General features: G+C 43.2%; 1 protein-coding gene across 1 annotated transcript in view; it reads left to right on the forward strand.

Moving 5' to 3' along the window:
• Positions 1-22294, forward strand: part of LOXHD1 (lipoxygenase homology PLAT domains 1) — a gene marked incomplete at both ends in the record, with an annotated part of 158425 nt that overhangs the window by 35343 nt on the left and 100788 nt on the right. The window contains 5 exons of the mRNA XM_080637336.1: positions 11535-11633; positions 13183-13331; positions 15915-16038; positions 18205-18455; positions 19869-20004. Coding sequence (XP_080493462.1) covers positions 11535-11633; positions 13183-13331; positions 15915-16038; positions 18205-18455; positions 19869-20004 — 759 coding nt within the window. The remainder of the gene's footprint in view (positions 1-11534; positions 11634-13182; positions 13332-15914; positions 16039-18204; positions 18456-19868; positions 20005-22294) is intronic.

Consider the following 22294-nt stretch of genomic DNA (forward strand, 5'->3'; position numbering starts at 1 on the left):
AAGTCTGTGAGCTTTGAAGAGGCATTTTTAAGAAAAAAAACCACAGAAAATAATAAATTCAAAAAAAATCGTCAGCATATAATTGAAAAATTGGGGACACACACGCACAAAACAACAACTCTTTTCATGATCCAAATAGAGTGATTGCAGACATCTGAATGATTGCATTTACTTATCTGAATAAAAAGCCTCTTGTCAGGTTCCCTGTTGAATGCCACACATTTCTCTAGGAAAACAGGTTGCATTTTAAGTGTTTCTGCCTGAATGATCCTCTATTCCCTGTGTTCACATCCATGGCATCTTATGTCCATGGCCCTTTGACAGATGATAGTGCCACAGATTCTTATTTACCCTGCAGCTGCTCTTGGCAGCCTGGATTGATTTACATTGCAGGTATTAATTACAAGGAAGGGCTATTGTTTAGGTTTATCCTGCTTCACTTGAATTTATGAAGCCTTAGGATTGTATGACTGTGGCTGAGCCTTTACGCAAGTCACTGACTCAAAACTGAAGTCAGGTGCTTTGAGTTTAGCAGGTTTTGGATCACTCTGAGGATGTCTGATACCCTACCAAAGTGATGGTGGGTGAAAGCATCCACAGCAGCTGCACTAACGAGAATTACTGACCCAATGGAGACACACAGCAAATGAAACTCAGGAGCTTGTTCTCAGCAGTTGTTTGCTACCTGCAGAATTACTTGTACCACTCTGGGCACAGACACTTTTATGTCTCCAACCCCATAGTGACAGTCATTTGGCTGGACTTCACTCACCTTTTCCCAATGGTCTGCATCCCCAGAGCCACTCTGGATCTGTGGCAGTTGGGACACCAGTGGTGTCTCTTTCTCCATCCCTATATGTGATGGGTACAGCTTTTATCACCCGGCTGGAAAGCAGGGAGTCCTGAAATGTGGTCTTCAGGTGGATTTAAGAGAGTCTCAAGGTTTAATAATGCAATATTTTTGCAAGGCTAAGTTTTTTCCTGACTCATAAAAGCAGCTGAGGCTTGGTCAGGTTAGATGATTTATTAATTAACCCTTGGCCATCTTCTCTCTGGGATGACAACAGGCTGTAATTGCTATTTAGGTGGTCAAGGTCAGGCTGGCTTTCTGCAGTTTGGCCTCAGAACAAAGGAAAAAATTGCAGTTAGATACCACCAACGCATACTGGCTCTTCTTGATTACTCTTGAAACTTCTCCCTAATCAAAACATTTCCTTCTATAACATTGCTCTTAGACTGAGAGAAACTAGGAACAGTAATTTGAAAAGAAGACATTCAATCACTTGGTCCTTGTGATTAAAAAACCTCCATGTTCAAGGATGCAGGTATCTGAAAATTGTCTTCTATATGATTACAATTTATGCTAACTTGTCAAATTTTGGTCAAGGCTTGCCAGCCTTTTGCAAATGAAGTTTAAGAGACAAGGATTGACTTCCATCTTCATCTTTGAACATCAGTACCCTGGAATAGTTTAGGATTGGACACAATGGGCTATATATGTGCATGGAGTAGCAGCTCATGTCAAACTGTTCCAAGGCTGCATTTTCACAGTAGGACAAAACCACATGTGAGACCTAAAACTGTAAAAGTTCTCCATTCTCTACTTTTTCTGGGTAAAATTTAGTCTTATTTGGTCTATTAATAATGAATGTGTTGACAACGGGTTTGTTACACAGCACAGTCCTGAGGAGTAGGGCAGTCACAATGCCCAGACCTTGAAGGTGGAAGAATCCAACATTGTTAATTTGCATTTATTTTTTTTCCATACTTCAAAGTGCTGGGCACTGATCACCTATTGCTTTTGTTATTACTGATACTATGTCAAAAATGGATCGCAAGACCAGATCAGGTGTAGCTGTGCTGTATTTAAGGCTAAGTCTGTGTGGTCTTTTGCAGGCAGAGATGCGTTTTCTCATGACATTGAACAGAATGGTTGGCTGTTATGTCAATTCTGGCCTGATTCTGGGGTTGATATGTAGTGCACTTGATAGTTTGCATGGATATGTCCTAAGGGGTAACAGCTGTAAGTTCACACTGAGCAATTGGAACTGGATTCCTGTGAAAGCAGAGGAGTGGTGAAACGTGCCCATGTGCTTGTGCATGCAGAGGGTAGTCTTGCCTTTAAAATATGAGAACAGTGTTATAATTACAAATGAGAGCAGTTCAGCTGATCAAGTTGCAGGTCAGCCTCAATCCATTAGTCTTTCACAACTTCCCCTGAATCATTGGTCTGTCCTCATTTTGGGCAGAGTTAATGAGATCACCAGGGAAGACTTGGAGAATCTGTGTTCATGGTGAGTCAGAGGAGAAGACCACAGGCAGAGAAAGGCACAGAACAGTTTCCTTAGAAGGCTAGAAACACAGTCTTTGTCTGTGTTATGAATGCAATCTGTGCACATGAAGAAACAGCCTGTGTTGGACTTCATAGAATCACAGAATGGTTTGGATTGGAAGGGATCTTACAGCTCATTCAGTTCTAACCCTACACTGCCAAGGATGGGGCAGCCACAGCTTCTCTGGGCACCTTGTGCCAGGGCCTTACCACCCTCACAGGGAAGAGCTGCCTAAGAGTTCATCTCAATCTCCCTTCCAGCAGGTTAAAGCCATTCCCACTTGTCCTGTCCCTACAGGCTTTTGTCCAAAGCCCCTCTCCAGGTTTCCTGCTCTAAGGTCTCCCTTAAGAAGCCTTCTCTTCTCCAGGCTGACCCAGCCCAGCTCTCTCAGCCTGGCTCCAGAAAAGAGCTGCTCCAGCCTTCACAGCATCTCCGTGGCCTCCTCTGGACTTGCTCCAGCAGCTCCACATCCCTCTTGTGCTGTTGTCCCAGAGTTGGATCAGGACTGCTGATCTGGGTTCTCTCCAGAACATAGCAGAGGGGGAGAATCCCCTCCCTCGACCTGCACTCTGGGGGTGCAGCCCAGCACATGGGGGTATTCTGACTTTTTTGCCCTGTGTGCTTTTGAGAGCATCTGCACAAGCACACATAGAATTAACATCCTCTAGATATTCTCTGAGATTTTCATATCCACCAGGACCTAAAACTCATATATTTGAGCTGGGAAGGTGAAGGTGAGCTGTGTTATTCTTTCCTCTACGAAGAAGGCTTGTGTTAAGATTTCACAGTTCATTGTCCAGAGTTTTAATGCTGGGCATTGACCTGGCTGTAGCTTGAGGAAACACTTGAGGGAGCAGATATTGATGCATATGCTTGAATTTTAGTCAGTAGCTAAATCTTTCCTGACCCAAAGGGATATGCATGTCCTTAAGGGATGCACTGGATCCAAACTGAAGCTGTGGCCAATATTACTCAATAACATAGTGGTGCTAGAAGCTCTGATAAAGAGCAGTGTTTTGAATGTGAGGCACCAGTCGATGATGCCCTGTGTGTTTGCAATCTTGTTTTATAAAGCATCAGATCTGGAGAGTGGGACTGGCCCCTCTCCTGGTTCTCCTGAGTTGTGATTGAAAATTAAATGCTGCACATTTGGAACTTTCCTGATCAGTAAAACTAAAAAAATTATTTCTGAGGATGAAGAAGGGGAGGAAGAGAAATATTAATAGGTGCTATCTGCTCATCAAAACTCATCTTTATTTACATAGAGAACTGGAAGTGTATAATCAGCACAGGAAAATGCAGCTAAATATATTTATGAAATAAATATGAGTTGTTTACTTTTATATAATGGTGAATACCCCCTGCATTAAGGTTGAGATCTTGCTGAATGCTGAGATATTCAATAAACAAGGTTTTTAGAGGGATCTTTTATCACCCAACTGATAATACTGGGCAAAAAATTACATGCTATCTGGCACATTGAGCACCCAAAAATGCCTTCTCTACCCCCAAAAAATACATCAGTTGGTCTAATAAATATTTTTTTCCTCGCAGAAAACTTTGCCCACCTTATATCACCATGTCTAAAATGAGGCAGCTATGGACGTTTTGCTTGTAATGTATTTTTTGCCTGTTGTTTTGTCTCTGAAGATGGACTATGAGAAATTGAAACACAGAAATAAAAAGGAACATGAGTGACTTGTAAGCCACAAGGAAGTCAAGATGTACAGAGCTTAGAAACAGGATGGAAATAGAGATTTGTAATTCATATAAAGGACCTCATGTTTCAAGAGAAAAAAATCTGGAGAGGCATGAGACATCTCTGTGTGCAGCTGGTATACAGAACTGTATGTACCAAATACAAAACACTCCAGCATGTTTGTGAAGATGGGGTATAATTTTGACCAATTATGTCTAGATGTTGCAATTAACTCAACCACCAGTTTTGAAAAGAGTAACTTTTAAAAAGTACCTTATATACACAAAGCAAGACTGAAGTACGGTGATAATGGTATGATTTTAAACAATACTGTAAAGTCATTTCAGTCTTCATTCTGAGAAAAAATATTTAACCCAAGAAGTTATTTTCCTCAATTTTGATAATAGCACATCTGGGCAAAACAGAACTAGATATTTCCATTATGATATATCTGCCCTTTTTATTTTTATTTTTCTTCCATGGGCTAAACTAAACCTTGGGACTAAACTAATGAAAAATAATGGGAAATCTTGGAGAATTAGATGAATGTGGATTTCCACACTGCTATAACAAGGTGTGTTACCCCTTGCTAAGCTCTGTGCCCCTGCAACTAAACTGCTATTGTCTCTTGAGCAAGGTCATTTAAAGCTCACTTTAAAAAGCCATCATCCCTTTGAAGTCACAGTAGGAACATCAGTTCAGCATATCCTATGAGCAAAGACTCCTGCATGTGGTAGATTGCCTCTCACAGGCTTTGCAGAGGGATGATCCATACTGAATCCTAATACATTAACTGTTTTGGTGCATACTTTGATTTCATGTAGGAGACAATCAAAATGGAGCTGACTCTTGTTATCTCTGGCCTGGGTGGGGAGACCAAGCAGCTGAGTTCATTATAGGAGAGGCATGAGGCAGCATTTGAGTATAATACAATATTCAGCAGAGCAAACATGATAATTTCTTTTTCCCATGTGAGAGGCAGCAATAATATCTCTTAAGAAAGCAGTTATAGAGAGCTCTTCTGGAACTAAAAAAATGCCACCCCAGGGTCATACCAGCCTTGCATCCTCAGTGCTGCCTCTAACGACGTGCACCCCAAAGCTGTGCAAAGGCTCTTTAGCATCTCCCCCCCACTATCACCATGTTTTGGCAGCAGTACTTATGGCCAAAAACAATGCAAAGCTCTTTATTCATCTGCATCCCCTGTGCTCCAGGTATGCTTGTAATCTGCACTTCTAGTTTGAACCCTTGGGTTAAGGAGCTGTTCACCACCTCTGAGGGCGCAGTTCATTAAGAAAGATAGTTGTCAATTACTCTTGACAGAGACTAATTATTTTCGAGCTCTAAACCAAACCTTTGAATTCAACCGTTTCTTGAATGGAGGGAAAAATATTCTTCCTTAGCTGTGTGCGGTTGCTTTGTACAAGAACAGGCCATGCTTTTGAGGCAGAGCTCACTCCTGATGAACTCAGCAGGGCTCCTCTGCTGCTCCAGAGGTTGCTTTAGGTTCTCACTATGTCTTGCTCTGCATAGTGTCTCTAGGATCCCTGCTGCTGCAGCAGAAGGAGGTGTAATGGTTAGGGCTGTGTGAGATTTCTTCTCTGCAGCATTTGCAGAGACTCCAGAGATTGTGCTGTGTGTGAATATGCAGCAAGGCGTCTCCACCAGAAGTTCAAGGGAAGCTCATCTAGGAGGAGGTGTTGTTAGCTTGGTGGAATGGGCTCTCTCCCAAGACAGACGAGAACTAAATTCCAATGCTTGCTGGGAGGCTAGACCCCACATGTGCCCTGGCCATGTCTGACCTTTTAAGATTGCTCTGACCAAGAAGTCTAGCTGTCGCTGAGGAATGTGCTGCCAGCAGTGGTGTAAAGAAGCTTCCATTTTGACAATTCAGTGCTTCCTCCATCAAGAAGACATATTGTCAAACAGTTCCTAGTGGGCTGGAATGACTGACTTGATATGACAGAGAAGAACTGAGACATATGGACGTTAAACCACCTTCCCGAGCTTGTGCAAAACGTCTGTGGCAGACTCAGGTTGAAGCTGCGCCTTGCCTGCAGATCCAGGCACCCGCCTCTCCCTCTAATAACAATTCTTTCTGCTTTTCATGCCAACCACAAATGTGTTTCTTTGCCAGCAGCAATTCAGAGACAATAGTGGTGCCTCTACCCTCCTTCTGAAATCTGCCTACTCAGTGCTGAGCATTACAGGATGGATCTTTTGCGCCCTTGGGAGCACTGTGAAAACAGAAAGATAATTGCTAAAAGTTGCCTTATGAGAAGAATCCATCGTTGTCTACAACATAGTTCCCTGCTTTTAACCCAGCGTGTTTTGCTTCTGAAGGCTGTGACATTTCTTAGCTGCTGGATGCTGTGCGGCTGCCCTGCTCCATGGCAGGCCATGCACATGGGAGGCGGCAGGGATGTGTAGCAAGAAGTTCACTGTGCCCCTCAGGAAGTAATAACTCTAGGTAATGAAGCATGGCTGGCTTTGTTTTCCTGCCTAAATCTGGTGTTCCTGCTGCTACAGACTCAGCAGCTTGTGCGTAAACACCCTAATGCCCCAAATAATATTAGCTACAAGATGTTGTCAAGCAATTCTGTCCTATGGCTTTTCAGGTGACCATGATATCATACTGCTAAATAAACGGCATTGGCAGATCAATACCACATGGATGAACAGTCAGCCATAGCTTGTAGGTAGAAGGATTTGGCTGGGATGTGTCCATGCATTTCCCATTGTTGGAGGCAGGGGAGAGGTTGCGCAAGAGCACCCAGGGGGGATGGGACTGAATAAAAAGGAAATGGTAGTGGGGCCAGCCTCAATGGGGAACATTAGGGCTAGGAGGGCTGCAGCTTCATGCCCTTTCTCCCCCAGAAGCAGTGTTGGAAGTGCCTGTAGCATCACAGCCCACCACTAAAATAAACCCCTTGGCTCTCTGTGGAAAGAGCCTGACTATCCCACTGCGCAATATTAATCTTTTGTCTTAGATGCTGAGAGCTGTTACTGACTTGATTAGCAGCAGACAAGCTGCTTGACTGTCACACCTCTGCTGAATTGATGCTGTGGGGTTATATCAGTTAGTGCCACCCCACTGCTTCTCAGAAATGGCATCCTTGCAACGTCTCGAAATGCCTTCTTCAGACAGCTTTGTGCGTGTTGGATGAGAGCTGTCAGAGGAAGCTGGAGGGTCTCTAACAGAGTAGACACCCAACCATAAAGAAAAGGAAGGTGCTGTAACCACGTAGGACATTTGAGCTCGTCTGTTGCAACTAGAAGAGGAAAGACAGCAGAAAATAGTTATGGCTGTCATTACTCAATTTGTGTTTTCTGCTTTTGGCATCTTGCAGTTCGTGCCTCTGAAGCTGGTAATTTTGCTTCTAGGAAAGCTCCCCTCTCCCTGCCTGTGCTGCAGCGAGCATGCAGTGGTAGATGGAGTCACAGCTTTTACACAGCCATACATTATAATTTTTGCATGTTCCCAATGCTAGGAGAAGCACTTAGAAAAAAGATATCCAGGCAACATCTTGATCTCTATTTTGCAGATGAACTCAGAGGCATGTATTGAGATTAAAAAAAGCCAAGTGGGTATTACTGAAAAGATGATGTTAATGTTTTAAATAATGCATGATTAAGGGCTTACAGAATAGGGAACATCCACCCATGCTTAAAATGAAGAGTGCTTGACTTCAGCCAGCTCTCTGCTTGGCTGCAATGAGAGCCTTTTCCTGCATGCTCCTAGCAGCTGAATCCTTGCTGTCTTTTTGAGATGCGACGTCCCTTTCTATTTAAATTTGCACATCCACCATGTAATTCTGCAAGATGTGCTGATGTATGAAGCACAGAAGGACCCCTGAGCAGAATGAAGAGCCACTCTCTCTTCTCTCACTCCGCACTCACTCTCTCTGCTGCAGCTGAGCTTTGAATTGCTTGGAGAGGGAGAGAGCTGGCAAAAATTCAGCATGGCTCAGTACTGATCTGTTTGCTTCCTGAAGATGAAGGAAGTAAAATAGTCCTGCTCATAGAGCTGAGTGGGGCAGGTATGGGGGATGGCTTGACTGCATAGTTTCAGAACGGGGACATATGAAAAAACTAAGGGGAAAACCTGGTGAGAACATGCTAGGCATGACCCTACGGTCTGTGAAGCAGGGATATGCTGTGACCTAAGCCAAGGACCACTAATGCTCTTGGAAACACTTCTGCAAGGAGCATGGAGATGTGTTCCAGTGTTCAGGGCCAGCATGAGCCATGCACCCCATCCTTGCTTGTATTTTAGAGGACAACATAAAACCCATGCAGCACAGTGCCCTGTGATTGCCACCAGCCCAAAATCTTATCCCGGTGCATCTCTGTAGGCTCAGGAATTAGCTTCACCATGGGGATCTTTGTGCTGACACTCTGACAGCAGTGTTGTGTGTGTACTTGGGATCACTTGTGATCCCTTGGGATCAGTTGTTGTTCTGAGCAGGTTTGTCCAATAATGTAGTTTCTTTATATCACTTAGATTTGAAATATAGCCATGTTGAGAAATCTTTCAAGGTATTAGATCTGCAATAGAATTTTACCAGTGTTTTTCTGGCTGACCAGACATATTTCTGCAGCAGCTATGCAAGGTGTCCTTCTTGTCCTTTTTTTGGTCACTGGGCATCTGCCTTCATGGACTTGTTCTCTACATGTCCTGCTTGGTGCTTGGCATGTGTTCTGCCATCCTTCTGATCTATACTTCAAAGGCATAAAACTTGACCCTACAAGGGTAATTTAAGTTCAGTCACTGATGCTTGTCCTTTTGTGGTTCTTTTTATGCTGTCAGGTTCTTCTGGTCCCTGAAATGCAGAGTAGTAAATTAATCACTGACATCAGAATAAATATTCTAGAGGAGGCACAAGGAGCAAACTTCCTGAAGAATGTGGCCTGTGATTAAAAATCCCAGTGCACAATGGGTCACATAGTTAGAGCAGCTTAGTGGCCAAACGGAAGCTGTAAATTGCACCATCTAATGCAAATGAAATCTTTTGGAGTTGGCATATCTCTAGCAGGTTGTTAGAGGAATGAGAACTGAAACAACAGAGTTAAAGAGAAACATTAGAGCATTTTTCCCCTTGTCTGAGCCTGGCTCAGTCCTCCCCTTTCTTGTTATTTAGTATTTATCGCACTTTTATCATTATTGTTTTATTTGTAATGGCATGTTTTGTGATGGGGTGCCAGGAACTTCAGGTCGATTTTAGCACATTCATTAAACCATGACAGGTGATTTTCCCTTCTGTGTGGGCTCTGCTCTTGTACTCCTCACCCCGGGAGCTGAGATCATCTTTATAATTCAGAGGATGGTAAGACAACCGCTTCTCATACGGTTGCTCTCACATCCTCTGCCTCAGCGGGAGCACCAAGGTGCCTGCTGTCTTTCAGACCAAGTCTTAATATACACTGGTGATGGTGGAGGCGGCAGGTGACCTGCTCTGGGACTGGTAACCCAGCTTTTGTGATAGTCTGAGGGCATTCATTTCTGGTGTTTGCTGGGGAGCCAAGGCAAGCTTCTCCCCTAACCTTGGTCCTGCCAAAGGGAAAAAGTTGCTCACCATGGATCATGGTGCAAAAGGTTCACAAGGGAGGTATGTGTGAGGTGCCCTGTGCATTTGTCCCTTTGGCAGGAGAAGCATGACCAGGACTCAGAAATAAAGAGGTGATGTAGCACAGAGGTTTCAGTATCAGCTAGCTAGAGCTCAGTAATACAGGGTATAACAGATGCTTTGTTGAAGGCATATATGACATTGTGTACCTCCCAGTAGATTTTGCATTAATCTTCATTAGTTTTATTTTGTATCTTGCTATTTGTCTGCAACACTGGTTCTGCACAAAGAATACAGCACTAGACATCAGTCATGTCTGAGTTTGCTTGGAGCACCAAGGTAGTCACAGAATCATAGAATCCCAGACTGGTTTGGGTTGAAAGGGACCTTAGAGCTCATCCAACTCCAATGCCCTGCCATGGGCAGGGACACCTTCCACTAGACCAGGTTGCTCTAAGCCCTGTCCATCCTGGCCTTGAACACTGCCAGAGATGGGGCAGCCACAGCTTCTTTTTAGTCAGGTAGACTTTGGTGGTGGATTTTGAAAGTTGTTCGTGTTTGGCCCAAATATATTGTCGTGGTTTAAGCCCAGGCCGTAAATCAGAACCACGCAGTCCACTTCCCCCCCCACCTTTCCTCCCTCCGCTCCTGGAGGGACGGGGAGGAGAATCAAAAGAATGCAGCTCCCACGGGTTGAGATAAGAACAGTTTAATAACTAAGGTATAACACAAATCACTACTGCTGCCACCAATAATAATAATGATAAAGGAAATAACAAGGAAGAGAATACAACCGCTCACCAACCGGTACCTCACCCCCACCCTGCCATGATCCAGCCCTTCCGGGAACTCCCAGTTACATCCCCGGGCATGACGTGCTGTGGTATGGAATACCTCTTTGGCTAGTTTGGGTCAGGCGTCCTGTCCCTGCTTCCTCCCGGCCCCTCCTCCTCCCTGGCAGAGCATGAGACTCACAAAGTCCTTGGTCAGTCTAAACATCAGTTGTTATCAGCTCTTCCCAGGCCAAAAGTCAAAAACACAGTGCTGCACCAGCTACTAAGAAGGAGAAAAACTGACTGCTACTGCTGAACCCAGGACATATATTCATACTGAAGGCCAAGGGAGTTTTCTCATTGGTTTCAGAAGAAACTGAGCTCACCCTTGCTATCCTTTAGACCCAAGTTAGTCCCATCCTGATCCATTTGAAGAACTTGCTTCTCAAAATCATTGACATGACATATGTGAAACGTCTGCAGTGTGGCTCATGTGTGTGATCTTTGTGTTGCTTGGTGCCACACATAATGTAGCTTCATCCTGGGCTTTACTCCTGTTTCTCCATAGAATGGACTGAATTGTTATTATTTGTTTCTTGAACAGGGCAGAGTAACAGGGTGGTCACCTTCACATTTTTGTGCTTGTGCATTGTGCATTGTGACTGATCTTTCCTCAAAATACAAGTTGTCACCAGCGAGGTAGCAACCCTGTAAGCTAAGCTGCAAAAATAGTTCTAGAATGTCATTAAAAATAGCTCTAGGATAGTATTTGGACTTGAGGGGTCAGCTCTGAGTTTGAGCACATGTCTGGCTCTGTAACTCACTGATGTTTTCAGAAAGCAAGGCTGTGTGTGGATCTTAGTTCACTTAATGGCCATGTATCAGTGTCAAAATTTTCACCCTTCTCATCTATTTCAGCTTTCAATGTCAAGGTCAGGAACTAAGTGACCTGTTCCTCTTGCCTTGGGCAGTGAATATGCAGTGTCAGAGCTTTGCATATGGATTTTGTTCCTCTTATGCAGTAGAGGGTGAGTGTACCAGGAGCCATGGTTCAGACATGCTTCCAAGACAGCAGCGCAGCCTGGATTGGTTTGTTCTATCATGTTTTGTACCAAACTGTTGAGTTATTAATGTATTGGGATTTCTGCCTCTGTTCTTGCAGTCAACAAATATGTGGTCCGAGTTTTTACTGGTGAAGTTAGCGGCAGTGGAACAGATGCAGATGTCTTCATCAATATCTTTGGTGAGAAAGGAGACACAGGTATTCAAATGCAAATCATTTCCTAAAATACTTCTTCCTGCTTTGCAGGCCTGCTATCTGAACAACACACAACAGCAATCTGGCAAAGGCAGAATAATTTAGCTGAGTGAAGGGCACAAAAAATGGTGGTGTTGGCTCTGAGGTTTCTCACATCCACAGCTTCTGGAAGCTGTGTCTGCAGTGCAGCAGTTGTGGCTGGAATGTGAGAATAACTGAAGCTACCTATCACCAAAAAACCCCAAACCCTTGGGAAACGCAACATAAATCACCAATGTAAACAAGTGCAGTGAGTACCCATCCACTGAGGGATCCAGAACCAATGTGTATTTACAGTGCCTGCAGTAAAAGCTGCATTCCAATGTTTCTGTGTCACTGGACAGATGATACCGGTTTTTTCAGGGAGGCAAAAGCTGTGACTGAGCCTTCTTGGCCATTTTGAAAGATAATCTAACCAAGGTTTATATTAGCTGGTTTTAAATTAATGGTGGGAGCTTACATCTTTGTTCATTTAGGTTGTTGGGTTTGTTTTTTTTTTTTTTCTGTAGATTGTATTGCAACAGTGATCTGGGAACTTGAATTTATGTTTCTTAAAAAATATTTTTTTAACTGATTAATAATAAAAGATGTACCCAGACCATAATCTATGGAGAAGAGCGTATAGAAATTCCTGGAGACCCTGAGAGCAAATATTCTCTCTCTTCTATACTGCACCTATCCTGTCAGATTCAAGAAATAATGATATGATGTCTGCCAAATGTCCTTGAACTGATTATGAAACATAGTGGATAGGTCTCATCCTTGATTAATTCACCTGATCTCTCTGGAGACATCTGAAAGCTGGAGTCTAAATCTAAGCTGGTTGTCCAGGCACTCGTATCATATCTACACAGAGAAATAAAAACCCTAGAAAATGATTCAACCTCCTAAAGTAAGAGGGATGGCTTTACCTCTAACACCTTTCTTGCACTGGTGCCTTGGGTGGGTTCAATCCCACTCCCAGCATCATTCACACATGAACAGTGCTGGATGCAACTTGGGTCATCACTTTAATAATCTTCATAAGGCCAAGCTCCTCTGAGATCAGGAAAAGCTAACAGCCATGATTGGGTCCTAATTTGAAAATAAATCTTTCCTGTTCAATGCAGCAAAGAATCCTGTCCTGAAAAGTCAAAATCTGCAGCTTGTGACCAAAGCCTTTTTTAAAACAGTTTAGAGATTTTTAAAGACATTAAAAATAAAAGGGAAATGTGGTGGTTTGAAAAAAAGACACAAGAGCCATCTGGATATAGATTTCTAAAAACTCTGAAAGCTGTAAGTAACTCTGACATCAGAGTAAAAATCCTGGTTTTTTGTGTTCTCAAGAAAAGCTACTTTTTTATTAGAATATAAAGTTCTCTGTCTTAACCTTGAATCCTGGTTTTAGAGAGCTGTTACCTGGAGGATATTTAATTCAGTCAGTTGTGACATTCCTAAATATTTCTTCACTTACAACACGCATGTGCCAGTAACCTCTTTCTCTTTGTTTATTAATCTGTTTATTTTTTCTCAGGTGTGAGGAAACTGGACAATGACAAAGACAACTTTGAAAAGGGAGCTGAGGACAAGTTCACACTCGATGCTCCGAATTTGGGAAGGTTAAGGAAAATTAATATAGGGCATAACAACAAGGGTGGCTCTGCTGGCTGGTTCCTTGCAAAGGTTAGTTACTTCTGAGGTATTCAAGATAAGCATGTTGTGGAATCAGAATACCTCATTTGCTCTCTTGGTGGTCTGATGTAGAGAAATACAAGGATATTTGCTGGCGAATCAGGTTCCTGGCTATGGGGAAGGCACGAATCAAGTTTTCACCTTTCCAGAAGTATCCTCTCCAGCACTTTCTTTTTCTGCAGAGCCAAGGGGGGTTGATGAAGCGCTGGCAGGAGCCTGGTGCATTCCACTATGGTGCATCTAAATCAGGTGCAGCAGATTCAAATTGAGTAGTTATAAAACAAGGGACGCTCTGGGTTAGGGTAAGTTGTTGAGCATCTCAGGCAACTTTGTGGCAGTGAGAAAATCCCGCTGGGAAGACTTGAATATGCCTGCTCTAATATTTCTTATGTCTCAGTCACTGCAGTTTCTTTGACAGACGAGGGGGAACTGTCCAAGCCCCTTCTCATTCTGTTGACTTGACTCATTACCAAGATGGTAAAGATACCAGAGCCTAAGAAATATCTGTTGAGTCAGTTGACATTGGAAATTTGAAAAGACTTATAACCTGGCCACATTTAAGTGATCTATCATGGGCACTGCAAAAGAGATAGACCTGCCACAAAGATACCTTTCTTCCACTTTCATCCTCATTTTAATCTCCTGCTCTAAGTTGTGAAAGCTTTAAGCAGCTTTTAGTGGAATGGTTGAAGGAATATTTTAAAAGAAGAAATGTATGACTGCTCTTTCCTCTAATCTCATTTTCTTTCCTCTGCTGGTGTAATTTAACACAGCTGGATTTAATCCACTGAAGATCTGACCCCAAATTTATAAATCCTGGATGAGAGGGTGGTTTGATGTATCACTAATGCAAATATTAGCACATACTTTTCCACCACCACCATATGCTGCACAAGAAGTTTTTATGTTGGATGTCTGCAAAAAATGCAGAAGATAAAAAAGAAAGCTGTTGTGCCCCCTGGAATAAATAGAGCGAGAGGAAGTGGAGAGGGATTAGAAACCCACAGAGAAGGAACCTTATTCTCACATTACAGATGAAGTCTGCAGGACATGTTTTGCTTAAGACCCAAAGCCTGAAGTAGTGACTAGTTGCAGTCCACATGCTAATCCTATGTTCTGCACAGGGACAGCTCAGAGGTTAGTGATTAAGTAAAAGGCAACTTTTGCCTTGCAAGTTCAACTGGAAGCTTGGAGGAATGAGCTGAAACAACTCAGTTATCATCTACTGTTGGTAGATGTTTTTCTTTAATTTGCTCCAATACTTGGGAGTGTTGTCACTTCTGGATGAGCCTGTTAAGCATCACTCAAAGTTCTTCTCATGTTTCTTGTACTTTCAGTGTGGTTTAGACTCAGAGCTTTTTTTCCACCTCTAAATATATGAATAAACATATTAACAGGTACCCAAAGAGGATCAGCTGGTAGAGGGGGGTCTAAGTGCTGATATTGCTCCAAAGCCTCATATATTTTAGTCTGTAACACTCCAGCACAGCACTCCTCGCTCATGCTGACAATCCCAGCCCTGGCAGACGCTGCTGTCTGTGACTACAGAGACACAACGAGGATCAGTAACACTACAGGAAACAGCACAGTGTGGGTTGAGTGACAAGAGGGAAGTTCTGGTTCCCAAAAATGGTTTCACAAATCTATCAGAAAGGACAGATTTCATATTTTCACTGTTTGCTGAGAAGGCAGAGAAAAGTGGCAATGACTTTCAATCCCTTATAGTGATTTTGGGTTTTTATTTCTTTGAGACATAAGCCATGAAGGTGAATAGATATCTTTTATTTCTTCTTTTCTGGCTGAAAATATTCAGTACTCTTCACTGCTTGTTTAAAATACTGCAGTAACTCTATTACAAGATTCAGGAATACAGAACAAGATATTGTAAGAAATGCCTCTGGAGGAGGTGTAAGAAACTCCAAGCAGTTGACGTTAGCTTATCTAGCATTAAAAAGGAAGATTGTTTTAGTAAAATATATATCTACATAGGTCCAAGAGCCAAATCCTCCCAAATAAAAACTATTCCTACTGTGGGTTTTCTTAGCTGTCTTTCCAATGATTCTATCCTGGAGTAACCGAGTGGGATCACACAATTTCATTAGGTCACACAAGCTGATTGATGGTCTTGATTTGTCCTGAAATTCCTTGGTATTATTTTATAACAAAGCTCTAAAACCAAGAGTGAAAGAAGACAGCCTGTTCCTAAAGGAGAACAAAGAGCTGCCATTCAGCTGATGGAGAAGGATAGCCAGCAAATGAGCTCTGGAGGGAAGGAAGACAGACCAGCCAGCTGGTCTTGCTAGCAGAGACATCTGGTCTTGTATATGGTGAGAGATGCAGATTGAGTTCACTAGATAAAAAGAGAAAATAAAAAAGCCTGCTTTTTTACTCGCTGATTGTCTGAAATTCTATCAGTACTTAATTAGGGAGCAGAGAGGGATCTGCCTGACTATTGAATATATTAAATACCAGGTGAGAGAGTTTACATTAAGCTTCTGCTGTTTTTTCACCCCCTCATGTAACACGATAGCTTTTCCCATGTTATTTTACAAAGTGCTGTTTCTTTTCTCTTAGGTGATTATTGAAGACATTGGCAACAAATGTGTGTACCAGTTCCCAGTTGGACGCTGGTTTGCTTTAGATGAAGATGATGGAAAAATCCAGAGGGACATTCTTGTTGGGGGCACTGAGGCCACAGGTAAAGTTATGGGTTGAATCCATGGTGGGTAATATGGAGGTACAAAAGCATGATTAATGCTACTAGCTGTGCTTTTTAGAAGATGGAATGTGTTATGCTTAGGGACACCTGCAGTGGACTGTCTGCTGGTGACAGAGTGTTTTGAGCGAGAGTCCATGGACTACCATTGCATTTCCCATCTCCACATCTCACTAATGAAACTGCACAGGACCTACAAGCTGATTTATCACCTGATGATAAATCCAGGTTCAGCCTGGAGAAGAGAAGGCTCAAGGGAGACCTTACTGTGGCCTTTCAACACCTTATGGGGGTCCAATAAGAAATCTGGAGAAGGGCTTTGGACAAGGGCTTGTAGAGACAGAACAAGGGGGAATGGCTTTAGCATGCCAGAGGGAAGATTGAGATGAGCTTTTAGGCAGAAGTTCTTCCCTGTGAGGGTGCTGAGGCCCTGGCACAGGGTGCCCAGAGAAGCTGTGGCTGCCCCATTTCTGGCACTGTTCAAAGACAGGTTGGACAAAGGGGCTTGGAGCAATGTGCTCTAGTGGAAGGTGTCCCTGCCCGTGACAGGGGGTTGGAAGTGGAGGAGCTTTAAGCTACCTTCCAAACTTCCAACCCAAACCAGTCTATAGTTCTATGCATGGGGCTGATGGACAGATGATGAAAGACCCAGCTTGTACTTCAGCAAATCACTCATAAGGTTTCAGAAAGTGGATTGCTATTTCCACAGTCCCAAGTATGTACACATTGTACTTCAGGTTTTGTTCTGGGGAGCTGTGCGTCCTTTTACAAAACAAGAAAGGCAGACCTGAGCCCTAGAAGGGGCATTTTTACTGTCCAACATGAAATAAAAGTATGTCTCTATTAAAAGAAATGTGGATGTAAATTCAATGAAAGAACTTAACATGAGGCAGAAGATTATTTGGATAGAGTTCTGCCTGTATTTATTCATTATCATAAACGTTAACACTATGATTATGCACATAATAGCTGTTCTTTACTTGTTTGCATGGTCTTCAACATCTGCAGTCCTCATATTCCCCCCTCCATGTGCTGAAGGAATGTGGACTGAGTGCACTGTTCTCACTGCAGGATGCGAGAATGTGTGCTGGGAAAAACATAGGGGAAGATGGGAGAGAAATCAGAAAAAAGTACAGTTGATTTACTAAAAGATTTTCCTATTTTTTACCATTCATGACTGTGCATTTTTCCCCCCCCCGTTTCTTATGAGTTTTATTGAAGATATTTGCACAGCAGAAGGTGCTTGAATACATTTTTAAACATAAACTTCAAAGAGAGGATTGTTTGAAAGAGAATGAGTTCTGATGTTTTGTCTCAAGTCCTTATTGAAATTCCAGGGTAATTTAAGAAAAGGAAGAACTTAGCTTGGGCCCCAACTGTCTTATACATGCTCCCTAAAACACTGTTATGGATACAGAGGTGTCTCTTTATTTGATATTATGATTATTTATTTTGATATTATGATATAGGTCTGTTTTATGGTTGCCAGTGAATGAGCCTTCTGGGAATTAAGGCCTGTAGGAAGAAATATTATCTTTCTTAGATCAACAATCAGTTGGTGTAGTTAGAACTGGACATTAAACAACCAAACTTTTATGCACATAGACTTCTTTTCAGAAATATTTCTATTTCCTCCAGCTGGGATCATATCTCTCCCAAGCCTTCCTTGCTGAGATCTTTAGGATCTCACAGTGACAGTGAAGGTCCTGCTGGCTTCAGCAGCATTGTAACATTTGTGATGTTACAGATCTTGCCACCATTGTTTAAAGCAACACTTTTTCAACCTCTGACGTGTTTGGTGCTTGGTACCTCTCAAAATCAAGTTACTTAGTTGTGAATTCTAATTTTTCTCCTTTCTTCACCTAATCATCACCATATGGTGGTGGTAAAAAAACCCTCATACATTTTCCATGTGACAGGGAGTCTGTGTGCACAAACCTGTTTCTCTTGGACAATCTGAAGGTAGCTCTGAGTTTCTCAGAGGTATGTGTGGGACAAAGCAGAAGAAGCATTGCAGTCTGTATAAGTTGAAAGCTAAAAAGATCAGTGGAAAACCAGTAGAGCTCAATGTAAATCCAACCAGCATTTTTACTCTTAACCTTTTTTCGTCCCTTGTTTTCTTCATAACTGAATTCCTGAATCCTTCAGGTATCGTATACAACGTTGCTGTAGTGACAGGAGATATCAGAGGAGCTGGCACTAACTCCAAGATCCACATAATCCTCCATGGGTCCAAAGGCTTAAAGAACAGTGGGAAGATTTTCTTGGAAGGAGGTGAATTTGAGCGTGCCAGGACAGATCTCTTTAACGTGGAGATAGCTGCTCTTCTCAGCCCACTCAGCAGAGTCACCATTGGGCACGACAATTGTGGTGTCAGCTCTGGCTGGTATTGTGAGAAGGTGAGACCAAGCTGTTTGTCTGTAGGAAGCTGTCAACCCCTTTCCCATTCATGACTCCAACACAACAACTAAATATGGTTAAAAACCCCCTAAAATAAAGCTGCATTTATTCAGATGAGAATATCCCTGGTTTAACAAGTCAATATTATACATAATGTATGGTAGTAGCTTATTGTCTCAAAGGCACACTAGATGAATAAGTCAATCACTCTCTAATGGGGTTGATTGTCCCTTCGCAGTCACAGAGATGGAGATTACTGTTTGCTCAGCGCCAAAAGCACCTTCAGATGTTAGCCCAAGGGGCCAGACAGAAAAGCAGTCTTGGATTATGCTGAGCATGTCAAATTTATCATCTATATTCAAACTTCCCTCAAGTTTTTAGATGCTCTTTTCGAGCTCAGAAAAAGAAGTGGCTAACCACAGCTGTTACTGGGAGGTAGTGCAGCAAGATGTGATGTGAGGTCATATACAAGATCAGCAGGAGGTAAGTGAAGGGTGGAAAATAAGGCAGCTGCATACCCTGAAGGTAGGAGTAAATGCAGTTTTCCTGGAAAGGAAAATCAGTTTAGGATGTGAGTTAGGGGCACGAAATTGCTCCGAGGGCTGGAGCATCTCTACCCTGGAGACAGGCTGAGAGAGCTGGGCTGGTTCAGCCTGGAGAAGAGAAGGTTCCTGAAGGGGAGACCTTAGAGCAGCTCCAGTGCCTAAAGGGGCTACAAGAAACCTGGAGAGGGGCTTTGGACAAGGGCCTGTAGGGACAGGCCAAGGGGAATAGCTTTAACCTGCCAGAGGGGAGACTGAGATGAGCTCTTAGGCAGAAGCTCTTCCCTGTGAGGGTGCTGAGGCACTGGCACAGGGTGCCCAGAGAAGCTGTGGCTGCCCCATCCCTGGCAGTGATCAAGGCCAGGTTGGACACAGGGGCTTGGAGCAACCTGCTGTAGTGGAAGGTGTCCCTGCCCATGGCAGGGGGTTGGAACTGGAGGAGCTTTAAGGTCCCTTCCAACACAGATCATTCTGTGATTCTATGTGCTTGAAGGCTTTTTGTATCTTGTGCTCCCTTCAAAACTCGAACGTGCGCTGTTGTAGTTCGGGGCATGTGCTGCACACTGATAACAGCAGTGACTCACTGCCTGTTCTCATTCTCTTCGCCTTGTGGTATTCTACCTCTTCTTTGGTGACCCATTTTGATCTACTTCTGGAAAGTGGAAATAACAACACAGATGGGTTCTAGCTATACCCAAAATTGGGAATTGTGCAACCAGTCCAGTTCATGTTGGTCCAGAAAACTTGATTTTTTGTGAGCAAAAGCAAGATCTCTAGCTGTACCTTTGTTTCAGTTACTTAAGTTTTCAGTATCAGGGTCCTGTGGGCTGCCTGCAAAAGAATATTCACCTTCCCAGTCCCTTTTCCTAGGTGGTGGTTTATTGCCCATTCACTGGTATTGAACAGACCTTCCCCTGTGATAAATGGCTGGATGAAGATGAAGGAGATGGTCTTATAGAGCGGGAACTCTATGAAATGGTCTCACTGCGCCAGAGAAGACTGAAAAGTAAGTACAAGTGCCCAGGAGCCTCCTGAGACCCCCATACATGCAACAGCAACCTGAATATCACCCACACAACGTGACATGTAGTTTACCTATGGTCAAGTAGATGCTCAAGGGAATTGAGTACTGCATGAGTATCAGCTTTGAACATCCTGGTTTGAGGAGTTTAAAATGAAACTTTAAAAATATTTTGAAGAATTTAAATCATTTTCTTAAAGGAAGAAGTGGGACCTGGCAGCCTTCCTAGGTTCATTGGGCTTTGGGCTGCCTCAGCTGCCATTTCAACTTCGCAGGCAAGCCAGGCTACGTTTCTTATTACTACAGAACCAAAGCTTTCTTGTTCCAGATAGAAACAAAACCTAAGTATAATAAAAATACAAACATGGAGAAAACCAGGAAGAAAACCCAAACTCTTCCCACTAACTTCAACTTTTTAACTCTTGGCCTAAGAGAAAAAACCAGGTCTTAGTCCTGTCCAGTTGTCAAAAGTGCCTCCTGAGGCACACCAGTGCTGCATTTGAAGCCTTTTTTTCTTTAGAGGAAGGCAATGGCACACGTTTGCTGGGAGGCGTTGCTCTGTGATAGGCAGGGCAGCATACCAACATGTCCATCCATTCACACACAGCTCCAGCACCCAGCCTCATTTGCCACACAGAACAGATCGCTGTTGTCTTGCCTGCACCAGTGCATATGTGTAAGCAGAATGTTTTAAATAAGATAATACATCCAGTTTAATCTGAATGTTTCAGGTGGGCTCCTACTTAAACAGCAGTTCATTTAAATAAGCTTTGTCTAAACGTTAGTCAGTGTTAGAACCACATTGCTTCTCTGGCTCGGTCCATTTAACTAAAGCTTCTGCAACCTTTAACCCTCTATTATCAGCTCTGACTGTTATTGACAGGCTAATTTCCTTGCTGCTGCAGTGCAAGAGATAGACAGCATTAGCCTTGAGAAATTTGTGACCTTTATCTGCCAGATTATAGAAGCATAAGACTTGGAGTTAGAAAAGACCTATTATGTCATTTTGCCTATCTCCCCGTGCATACAGGACTGTCCGTTTCTGTAGAGATGATCAAAGCTTGGTTCAACCTCACTTTGGGTATCCATGGTGAAACGGCTGCCTGCACAGTGTTTGCAAGCTGTTCCCCCTGTGGATTGCAGCCCATCATATAGCTTCTATTTATTCTCAGCCTTTTATTTTCCCCTTGTTATCTCAAATGCTATCCTGAAAACTGTAGTGCCAGGTCTAGCCCTCCAGGGCACAAACAGTCCATGGGGAATATTCCCTGGGGAATATTCACTCGGGTTCTGAGAATTTCCAATCTGCTTGGATCCCTGGATGTGAAGGGATAGGGATTGGGAATGGGCCCAGAGAGCCCTGGGAGGATAAAGATGGGTATTTGGGGATATGCTTGGTCTGCTCCAGCAGCTGCAGACCTAGCTCACCCACTTTTCTCTGGCTTCTCCCTGACATCCCTCCATCAGCATCTTAATCCTGGTACAAGTTCCCTGTTCCCCATCCCTGCATGCATTTCTCCTCCTTTCCTTCAGCAAGAGGTCAGGGAGGCCGAATCAGACAGATGAGAGAAGTCTCTGGCCTGAGTTGCCCTTGCTCTTTTACCCAGGGAGAGCAGGACTGCTGTATCACATGCCGTGCACAAACTTGCCTTAGCTTCATTTCTGCTCAGATAAAACTTGCTGGTATTTTTCAGAGGGAGTAGTCATGGACATCACGCATAGAGGGGCAAAACTTTTTCTAGAAGAGAGTTCCTTCTTTCCCCTCAGTAGCTGTTGCCTCTTTTCCACAGTCGAGTGCTGAGTGCATCAGTAAAGATCTAATTTATATGCATGTCATTTTATTTTTATATTCCATTCTGGGCTCTGAAGGTCAAGCCATGCCGATCTGGGCTCTGGCATACCTAAAGAGTGAGCAATCCTTTCATTAAGATTTGTTAATAATTCAGCTGATGTCTGAGTCAGGAAAGAAGCCTGTTCCCTCTTCCGCGAGTGCTGCAAAGCCTACAGAACTGGAACACGTTATTACCGATAAAGAATGCAGATGAGGGGCTCTTTAGGGGAAATAATGTCATCTTTACATAGGCAACCATCCCCTGGTACGAAAACTATTACAAAGATGCTGCAGGTGGACTGCTTTTATAGACAAAGTGTGGGATGAAGACTTAAGAGAGGAAAACGTTGTAGCTTTGACATGATCTTTGAGCATGTTGCTTAGAGTAGCACAAGTGTTAGCTGAAGTCAGGTAGGATTTAGACATGTAAATAACTTCGAAACT

The sequence above is a fragment of the Psittacula echo genome, assembly GCF_963264785.1.
Source record: "Psittacula echo genome assembly, chromosome: Z".
NCBI lineage: Eukaryota > Metazoa > Chordata > Aves > Psittaciformes > Psittacidae > Psittacula > Psittacula echo.